The following is an 11,046-nucleotide window of genomic DNA, read 5'->3' on the forward strand; positions in this document are numbered from 1 at the left end:
GCACTGCAGTAGGGCCTCATGCCAGGACACAGCTGCACAGGAGCAGGGCAGTGTGCCTCCAAGAGACGTCACAACGTGGCACCAGGCCATTCACGTCTCCTGGAGCTTTCCCTTCTTGAGGCTGCACAGCCCCAGCCCTCAGCATGCCCTCATAGGGTAGGTGTTCCATCCCGCCCTATGTGGCCCTCCTCTGGACACATTCCAAGCGATCCATGTCTCTCCCACACTGAGGAAAGCTATTGCTGGGTTTACTCTGGCCTTGCACCCTTGCCAACGCAGCTCACCTAGGATGCAAGGCTAGGGGAACCTCCAGTGTAACTCAGTACAGCCCATCATATTCTCAGTGCTAGCTCACACAAGAGAAGCCTGGGCATCTTAGCGTTTGTCAGTACCAAATTCACTGATTTAACGAAGCTGAGAAGACAGGCTTTGTAAATTGTGTGCTGGTACCTCAGAATGAGGAAACATCTTCCCTCTAGTGGTTGAAACTGACTGTGCAGAACAAGATTCATTTTCATCAGCTCTTAGGCTCAGTGCTGATCATAAATGCATTTTTCAATAGCAGTTTGTGGCTTCCTGGAGAAAACACAGGGACAACACTTCCAGGGGCTGCATCAGCAGAAGTTCTCAGCAGAAGACCTGGAAATATCACCCAGGAGGTTGTGCAGCATTCAGCCTTCAGCTATCTTCGTACCACTGCATGCACACACCTGCCTGGCTCTTGGCTTGTCTGCTGGCTGGGGACATGCAACACAACACTAGATCATCAGCTGCATGCCAAGTGATTTAACCCTGACACAAGGAAGGAACGTGTTGTGGTGTACACATCAAATCTCAAGAAAATACCCAAAGAAAAAAAGCTCTTGCTCTTTTCATTGGAATCAGTTGATTGATTCCACCTTTTCAAGGGCCAGAAAAGGCACTCGCCCCATCCTCCTGGCAGAATAACTGCAAGTGGTGTGATCAGCTTTGCCTTTTCAAGTAGGATCTTATTTAATAACACTCCCAGTACACGCAATGCTTCCCCTTCTGTATTTTGCCATGATTGCCTTAAGTCCTCAGAGAAGTACTGAGCTGGTGACTAATAACTTGGAAAAAAACCCTCAAAGGTAGTGACTGCTTCCAGCCTCATTCTAGAGACTGGTCTTTGAGCTCACAGGCAGCTTGGGTGTAGATCTGAAATCCTAGAATTTCACTCCTGTTGCCAATTACTCATCCAGGGATGTTAGATTACACCTATGTTAAAAATGAATCCAGCATCTTTGACTTCTTCAAAGCAGGAAGTGAATAATGAATCAAAATCGCCCATATTTCAGCTAAGAGAAAACAATAAATGGAGCATGAATGCTGTAAAACAGAAGTAGAAATGCTCTTTGGTGCTGTTCAGGTTATAACAGCCCCATCCACACTTCCCATGCTATGCAGACACTCACAGATCCAACCTGAGCAGAAACAAAAAGAGTGCAATAGTAGGGAGCAGCACCACCCACTCACAGCACAGCCCGGGGTGAAGTTTTACCTCTTCTAGAAGCATCTTTTATTTCCCTGAATGGACAACAGTTCACATTAACGCGTACAGATCACTGCCAGAACTGACCTCAATGATGAAATCTCACTAGCTACCTTCAGCACTCAGCTGAGCATTGCTCTCATCCAAAGAATGGGCTGAGAACACATGGCGTGACAAGTAGCTACACTAGCAAACACATTGTGTAACTCATCAACCCTGTATTGGCTCACAGTTAAGGACAGCCCCAAAAGTTGCTCTTCTTCTGACAGACAGACAAGCGGCTCATCCTTCATGCCTCTGCTTCTTTGGCAAAGGAGGATGCACTGGCTGCCTCTGCTGGGGACGAAAGCAAGAGAAGCTCAAAGCACAAATGCTTTGGGATCTTTCTGTTGAAAGCAGGTTTAAAAAAACCTACCCTGCTGCAGCCCATGAAGCCAGGTTCCTACAAACATTGCTGTGTTAAAGCAGCTGCACATATTCACACCAGTTGTCATTTAGCAACTGGGTGGTGGCTCTCTTATTATGCCATTTCATCATAGATAGCAGCTTTCCTGATATGGGGACAGGAGCTATTTTCTTTTTTGTCTCTTTAAATACCATGTGTACAGTTGGCTGTGTAGGTGCCAGCCTGAGAAAAATCACTCCAAAAAGCATGTGGTAATTCCTCCTCACTACTCAAAAATATGCAGAAATAAAAACAAGTTTTCCTGTTCCTCAAGCAAAACATCTCTAAGAAACCCAACAAGATGAAATGAATGTATCAATTAAGAAGCAAAACACTCCCAGAACAAATCCAAGCACTTTGTTCTTCAGCCCTGAAAAAGGCACGGGCCTTGCTACACATCTGCACAAGGAACCTCACACACAAAGTAACAATGAGGAGTCTGTTTTAGACCATCAGACCTATTCTTTTTTCTTGATAGACAAGTCTGTATAAATTCCTCACAGATGAAAAGCACTAGACCATGCAATAATAATGGCAGAGGGCATTTTAAATGCATTTACAGAGAAGAAACATTGTTTGCTCTCCCTCTTGATGTCTACACACTTCATTACAGAGCTGCCCTTCTGACATTTCAGATTTCAAAATAAAATACAGCATGCAGCATAAATCAGAGATGAGAGAATGGCTCATTCTGACAAAGTTATGCCAAAGCGCAGTGCTTCAGTCCAGCAATTAGTTACCACTGCCCAAATGACCCGAGTCCTCATCTTGCATCAGTGCCAGACCCACTTGATGACCACAATCCCAGCATGTTTCCAGATCCCTTTTGTAGCCAACTCAAGTTCACAAAACAAGAGATGGGAAGCACCCCAGACGAGAGCCCCCCGCCTGCTGCTGGCTCCTTCACTCGCAGGTCAGGCTCTATGACTCGTCAGAAACCTGATTAGGTCTCAGTGCCTTTCCAAGGCCGCTGTGCTCAAGCTTTGCTATAACTGACATGTATTTAAATTCGCTGGATCTGTGGTTGAAGGTCTCCACTAATTCATAGGTCTCAGAACAATCCGTTGCGTAGAAGAGCTGCACCTGATTCGCCAAGCACTGTGCTTCGTGGACCGCCTGCAAGTTAAAATGAAGAATTTGTCACTGCTGAGTGTTGCCATTTCCCATTGAAAAAGATTCTTTGGGGGCTGAAAGGCTGCAGTCCTACCCACTGTCTTCACAAATCATCTCACTCCTGTTCCTGACCTACTCAGGCCCTTGAGCACTGTGCCTACAAATGAGCCTCCTGCAGAACCTGTACCTCAGAGGTCAAACATGCTCCACACCTTTCACGGCCCTCACCCACTATAAGGCAGCAGAGATTCAAAGCCTCACCTCTCTCTTCTTACAGCTGATTTACTTTGCAAAATTTGCCCACCGAGACACAACAGGGCAAATGTATTATCACATAGTTTCAGAAATGATGCAAGTGGGTCAAATTAGAGATAGGGTGCTTTGGTTATTATCTTGTTCTACCACTCTAATCTCTAGAGCCTTAAGTCCTAGAGCCATATTATTACAGATATGCAAAAAACAGTACAACCACACATAGGAGAAAGAGCAGAGGCACCCAGGAGCTCAATGCAAAGCTCTGGGGATCTCTTGCTTTGACTAATTCTACTAGTCCAAGTGTTCAGAATGCTGATTTAACTTTGGCAGGTGGCGACCACTTCCATTTGCTTCCATTAACAAGATCAGAAATATTTCTGACTTTTCCTAATGTTTCACAAAAATAAACTATAATCACCAGAGCAAGAAAAAGTAATATATGAACTGCAAACACCAGACAGCCAAAGACAGCTAATTTCCTTCTAAGTTCCCCTAGATCACTAAACAGATTAGATTAAAGAAATCTAGTACTATTTGAGAAAGGATCTTTTTAAGACTAATTTGTTTTCAGTTCACAGAAACATAGAATTTGAAGTGGAAGGGACCATTAGAGGCCATCTGGTCTAACTCCCCTGCAAAGAACAGGGACACCTACAGCTTCATCAGGTGCTCAGAGCCCTGTCCAGCCTCACCTTGAGTGTGGCCAGAGATGGAGCATCCATTGCATCTCTGGGCAACTACAGGAGAACAAGCAGTATAAAATAAGGGAAGTCAATGAGCACTTTTCTCTTACCAAGAACTTGGAATCCATTTCTGCAGTCATTAGTACTATTCCTTTCTCCTCCTGCAACTCAGGATAATGGTACAAGACCAACTGGCTAGGAGCAGCTTCACCTTGGGTCTGAAGGGAGGAAAGAAACCTGTTGGTATCCCACAAAGAACTTCAGCTTTACAGCACATTTTTGGGATTGATTATACGTATAATATTTTTGAGTATATGGAGACTGTCATTTTTCAGGGCTTAAGGGTCAGTTCTAATTATTTCTGGTACTTACAGAAAACAAGCAATTTGAAGAGTTTGAGTTTTTTCTTAACCAAAAACCACTCTCAAAATAATCTGCAATTTGTAGGAAGACATTGCATTTCACAGCATCTGCTGGTATTCTAAACAGTTTGTGCAGACAACTCTAAAATGCTTGGCTCTTCTTTCTGTTCTGAGACTGCTCGATTTCTACCTGATTCTCTCTCAGAAGAAAGAGACACAGTACCATAAATTTACTGAGTACCCATAATTCAGGGCAGTTTTTCACTGATAACTGTTTTCAAGTGAAGCTACACAACGTGTTCATCAGATTATTCAGTAAAAATTATATATATTTCTGGACCCCAAGCCATCTTTAAACTTGTTACGGTAACTACTCACCTGAATGTTTATTAGAGAAGTAAAGTGAAGTTCTGTTCCTGACCACTGCCCCACAAAGAACTCATAGCCTTCTTTTCTTGGCAAAGCATACAGAAACTGCAGAGAAAGGATAAAAAAATAAGACTCCTGTTCATAGAACAAAATAAATCCCAGTGTCATACTGGCCTCCAACATAAACTCTTAACAGAGCCACAACAGAAAATCACCTACATTGAGACACATTGTTATCAGTATTATATGAGACAAAGGAAAGGACTGTAGAGAGCATTCACACTGACCTGCCAGCTTGCTTCTAAAAAATTAACAGTACTAGAAATGGTCACAAATCAGCTGAGGAACATTCAGAGTTGCCAATCCTGTACAGTTACCTTATTACCTGTTCCAGAACAAGAGGCAAGCATTTTCTCTTTGAGACTTACAGTCTGCTTGGCTCCACGGGGCTGGGACTTGGTCATTTTCCCACACCAAGAGGAAGGACAGTGTAGGAGCAGGAAACAAGCAGGATACTTGACTAAATGCCAACGGACTGTACAGAAACACTCAAAACTGTAACTAACTTCCTAAGCTCCACGTAGCTCAGGAATCCAGACATATTTGATCTTGGCAAACAGAACACACAGGACCAAGCCATCAATCTGATGAAGTTTCTCAATCAGACCTACGATGTCACAAAGCCTAGCTATCCTCTGATTCAATGAGGCAGTGAAGGATTTAATTTCTAGCTTAGCAAGTGCAATCTGCACAAAGCCCACGCTTCACTGCACAAATTACTGTAAAAACACAGTACTTTCACCAGAAAACAATACTAATCAGCAGCACGTGGTACAAAACTGAAGAAACATTCTCTTGTTAGCTGTTCCTATCCTCTGCAGTTCAACTTTTTCAAAGCAACAGGAATTCTCTAATTGAGGCTTACAAGATACCTACCAGCTCCCATGAGAAGCACTGAACTCCAATCTCAAGAATCCTCAGTATTTTATGCATTGTTGTGCTGTCATACACATATAGCACAACCCACTGAATATTTACTCTATGTATGTAACAAAGGATTCAACTACACCCAACTCCCCACTTCCTTCCCTTGTCACAACCCTTGAATTACAATGCTCTGTAAAGGAACTTACAGAGAACACCATTATTTATTGTAGCTCTCCCTTAAAAATATTTCTACTTTTATTTACTGTCAGGAAGCAAACCTAAGATGAAACAGGAACCATTAACATCAACTGTGAGACAAGAGAACTCACGTTCTCTATGTAGATGCAGTCTAATGCTATGATGACGTGTAGCTACAGCTAACACTTCTTCCAGATTAAAACATGGGCACTTGAAATATTAAGGAAAGATACAGAAGAACATCAGTGAAGCTGGCCTACACAAAACCGCATGGAAGAGGATTAACCACAAGACACCAGTTACTGGAAACCAGATGCATGCTGCTGTTTTTACAGTAAGAGTGGTGAGGCACTGGCATAGGTTGCCCTGAGAGGTGGTGGATGCCCTCACCCCTGGAAGCATTCAAGGTGAGGCTGGACTGGGCTCTGAGCACCTGATGGAGCCGTGGGTGTCCCTGTTCACTGTAGCAGAGTTGGACTAGAAGGCCTTTAAAGGTTCCTTCCAACTTACACAGTTCCATGATTCTATGAAATCATTCCTTGGGAGATCCTGTGCTTACATTTCTGAACTCTACCCCTCTTTTTCAATCTAGGCACCTGACACTTGGATCAACTTTTCAGTATACCTGAATAGCCACTGCTTTTATCTGAACACCGTGACAAATACTTGCACGCCTACATTTTACTTAGTGAGCCAATACGATGCATATGAACAAAGGAGGGTCAAAAGTTTATGAATTAGGCTTTAGACAGGAGAAATGCATTACAACTATACATCACCACACTGTGGATCTCTGCCAGACGTACCGATGGACACTTCCGGGCTCTCTTCCATATTAAATCAAACTTCTCTGCCTTTTGGGAAAGAGAAAAATTATTTTTTCCTAACAAGGCTGTGGACGCAGTTGCTACTCAGTATCATTTCATTGAACTTGACAGAGCACAGTTCCCCAGCTTCCACCCACAGAAAGTCTCACCGTGGAAACAGTTAACAACAAATGCACAGAAAATTACATGAGTGCTTCATTACCTAAATGTCATTGGTACCCTGCTTGTACAATACTGTCTCTAAGAGGCAGCAGGAAACTTCAGTGGAGGCAGGAGGCCATGCTTTAGGCTTACGTTGTGTCCTTCTTAGCAAGTGTGACATCAACAGTTGAGCAAGATGATGCATTCTGGGCCCCAAATGATGGATTTTACATTACTGTTCTCAAGTACTAAAACACAGGATATTTATCCAAATACTCATTGCTTCAGTTTGTATTCAAACCACAAACATACTTGGTTTGATGAAACCCAGCCATCTCATTCACACGTCTTCTGTGCTCCCCCAAATCTTTTGCCAGCTCTCTTCCTACCAGCATCTTGTGTTAATACCTACTCTAAGGTGCTCAGGAAAGAAAACACATGCTACCCATCACCACCAAATTCCTCCATCTGCGCTCTTGAGCACTTCAAAATTAAGTGACGCCTTCCTTCCAGCCAACAAAAAAAACTTCTGGCAGAAGACGTAGCTTTTTTCCCCTCAATAACACCACAAACTAATTCCCATTGTGCCTACAATATGCTTTGCATTATAGCTTTAAAAAGCTCCCAGAGCTTCTCTAAAGCAGCACAATAAGGAACAGTGACCCCACTCATGAAGGCCTACACCACAAAATGAAACCAACCAACAAACACAACAAGCTTTCAGGTTAATGAAGAAAAAGAGCAATTAACAGCTGGTAAAGTTATCAGGAATAAGAAATATGATCTTATCACAGGAAGCACCACAACATTTTCAATGAATAACAGCGCTGCCAGTAACTTTAATAGCATGGAACTGTCATAATTAAGTACAAGTTTATTAGACAAGCACTTTAACACTGCCTTGTTAAAAGTACAAGTCTGTGCTGCAGGGAAGAAAGCAAAGAGAAGAGAAATCTTGAGAAAAAAATTATGTGAAAATACAAATGCTACAAAAAAAGGATACTACAGCCTTGCAAAGAATGTTGGTTACTGTAGACAAAGAAGGTTGGAAATTCAATCCAGGTGTGCAGAAAGAAGTACGAGCTTTGACAACAACCAACAGGAGGGGAAAATAATAAGATAAATGTTTTCAGAAACGAAGGCCTTTATTCAATGAAAGCAATAACTCTTTCTGGCAAGAAAGTTTTTCTTGAAACCTCATTTTCTCTCTCTGAGGGACTACTTACAGGAATAACAGCATAAACCGTATCTTTTGCAGAGAAGTACTGATTCCAAATCTGTAAGAAACAAAGGAAATCATCTACAATTAAAAAGCAAGCATCTAGCAGGTATGTTAAATGCTTTAAAAAGAACTGCATTTGTCAACTAAGCTTCGTCAGCACTCTGAGGGGGCATTTTTCAGCCAAGTCTGACTGACAACATCATAATAAAAGATAAAAGGGAACAGTGCAAATTAAGAAGACAGTAAGGAGGATAACTTGATTCACACTGCTCTTAGAACAAATGCACCCTCCTCCTTCTCACCCCAACCACCTTTAGTTTGAGTACAAATCTCCTGCATGACAAAAAACACAAGTGAAGTTAGAAGATGGGTAAAGCTTTGCTTATATTCCTGCAAAACAGACACAGCATAATCCATACAAGCTACTGCCAGGATTCCCCTCTCACAGGGGCTTGCTGATCCCAACTAAACAGCTCCACATTAAATAGCTGTGAGTTGCAGCAGTGATACTTTCTGAGCGATCAAACACATGGTAAGTCACCTCATATATATACACACACACACACACACGTGCTTAGTATCATTATTAAGCACAGATGTGGAGCAAACTCCATGCCATTTAAACCCATTACCTGCTTTATTTCCTCTGCTGATTTCTCTTTCACCATCTCAAGGTTAAGAATTGAATCAAGTGTCTGCAAGACAAAGTATATGGCATCTGGCACAGTGACAGTTCTCTGATTCAAGTGAGATTTCAGAATGAATGGATGCAATTACAGAGAACAAAATCAAACAAGAGCAACTTAATCCAATTTGCAATCTTAGTTCTCTGAATTGCCATAGAAACTACTAAGCTTAACCAGTAACATGCTGAAAATTGGATTCATACACCGAAGCACAACACAAGAGATTCTGTCAGGACAGAGAATATGCTTCACTCCAGTTCTGCAGATCTCCAAAGCACTGGAAAAATGATCTGCAGCCTTTCCCCTTCACCCATCTCACACGTGCTTTGCTGGCAGCTTTACAAAGAAAGCTTGCCAAAATACAAGAAAGTTAAAGAGAATAAAGCCATACTCCTGTCCCTCTTCTGGCTGAACTTTGGAAATATATTTAAAGTCTGTGGAGGTAGCTTAACCCTTCTGATTTATTACTGGGAGCTTTGAGATTCCTTGGCTAGCAGGAACGTGCAGGACGTCAGGGAGAAAGGATGGGATAATAAAAACAGACTGCCAGGAGCTTCAAGACTTGAACACAATCCCAACAGTAAATGAATCCCAATAGTAAATGAGCATCTGCTAATGAAGTGCACTGTGAGGAAGATCAGTTGCACCTCAGATCTCTTGGCTGAAGCACTGGTGGTAACAATATGCCAAATTAACATTCACCCTTCACTTGCTAGCACATGATCCAGCACTTGGGTTCATTTTCCTTACCTTATCTCGTGTGAATCCTCCCTTTGACGGCCCTGTGCTCAGGCCTTCTGCCTAGAAGAAAACATCATTCTTTAATTTTCTTACAGCTGCAGTACCACTTATTTGCCCTGCCTGCCATGCATATCATGTCTGCTGACATCTCCTGAGCATGAGCTCAATTTCAAGATGCCTACAGATTGCTCCAGTGCATTTTATTGCAATAAACTACTGATTTGGAGAAGCAACAAGAAGAACAAAAACATGAACTATGAATCAGGTGATTAGGGAAGATTTGTTAAGGCAAAGTATTACTCATTTTGGATCCAATATTACTGAACTGTTGTTGCTTTCACTTGCACTATTAAGGTAGGAAAAGACATCTAAAACCATCCAGTTCAACCCCAAGCTATGCCACCATGCCCACAGACTGTCTCTCTCAGTGCCACATCTGGAACACCTCCAGGGACAGTGACTCCATCACCTCCCTGGGCATCCTGTGCCAGTGCATCACTGCCCTTTCTGAGAAGAAATTGTTCCTAATATCCAACCTGAACCTCCCCTGGTGCAACTCTCTCAAGCCTCCTCTTTTCCAGACTGAACAATCCTATTTCATCAGCTGCTCCCCATAACATTAGTACTCCAGACCCCTGACAGCTCCATTACCCTTCTGTGCAAGTTGATGCTTGATCTAGCCAAACTAATCTGGAACTCATTAAACCCCTAAAAAAGCCCTTAAGCTCAGAAACTACAGGCTGAAAAACCAGCAGAATAATGCTGGAATGATATTCTTAGCCATTAGAGAGCAAGATCTGGGGCTCCTTTCCAGCAGGAATGCTGCGTTTGTAGCTTTCTGTTGATCCTCCATCAATAGCAAAGGTATGGAATCACAGCATCATTAAGGTTGGAAAAAACCTCCGAGATCACCTGCTTCAACTGCTCACCTACCGCCAAACCACATTCCTTAGTGCTACATCTACGGGTTCTTGACCAGCTCCACGGACCTCCCGGTGACTCCACCTCCCGGGCTGTACCGGATGGTCTTACGGTCTTTTCCAGCCTTAACGATGCATTCACTGATTCTACCAATTACAAGGAAAACCGGCCTTGCCTTTTCTTCCATGCGTCTGACAAACTCTGATTGCTTCGACCACCCCACGGGCTGCTTCTTCACTTCGTTTCTTTTTTCCATCCGGGATTCAAACACATCCGGATTGGACCTGAATCAGAAAAGAGACCATCAACAGCGCCAGCCGATTCACCCCGTTCCGCCAGCCCCATCTCTCCCTTCCTCCCCAACCTGCGCAGCTCCTGGATCTTATGCCGGTATTTCCCGTAGAAGGGATTCTCCTCCAGCACCTCCTCCCCCGATCCCGTCACCCTCCGGCATTGCGGGGCCGTCGCCCCCCGGCACGGCGGGGCCAGCAGCCCCAGCGGGCGCAGCGCGGCGCGGCTCCGCATGGCGATCCCCAGCCCCCAGCCCTGTCCCAGCGGCCCGGCCATGGCGCCGCCGCCTCCGCCGCTCCCGTTCCGCCCGCAGCAGCGCTCCGCCCGCCCCCGGCGCCCCGCCGTTCCGTTCCGC

At 43.8% G+C, this 11,046-nt stretch overlaps 1 protein-coding gene across 1 annotated transcript; it reads right to left on the reverse strand.

Annotated features, from left to right (window-relative positions):
• Positions 1–2,297: 2,297 nt before the first annotated feature.
• Positions 2,298–10,967, reverse strand: ATPAF1 (ATP synthase mitochondrial F1 complex assembly factor 1). The gene is made up of 9 exons (XM_042874114.1): positions 10,765–10,967; positions 10,576–10,684; positions 9,489–9,539; positions 8,685–8,747; positions 8,057–8,107; positions 6,669–6,716; positions 4,747–4,842; positions 4,117–4,224; positions 2,298–3,071 (listed from the first exon to the last, which is right to left on the reverse strand). The coding sequence occupies exons 1-9, from the start codon at positions 10,965–10,967 to the stop codon at positions 2,877–2,879; spliced, it is 924 nt and encodes a 307-aa protein (XP_042730048.1). The 3' UTR covers positions 2,298–2,876.
• Between the last annotated feature and the right edge of the window lie 79 nt (positions 10,968–11,046).

Source organism: Lagopus leucura, unplaced genomic scaffold, assembly GCF_019238085.1.
Source record: "Lagopus leucura isolate 7727_CA_CO unplaced genomic scaffold, USGS_WTPT01 Super-Scaffold_100009, whole genome shotgun sequence".
In the NCBI taxonomy this organism is placed as follows: Eukaryota; Metazoa; Chordata; class Aves; order Galliformes; family Phasianidae; genus Lagopus; species Lagopus leucura.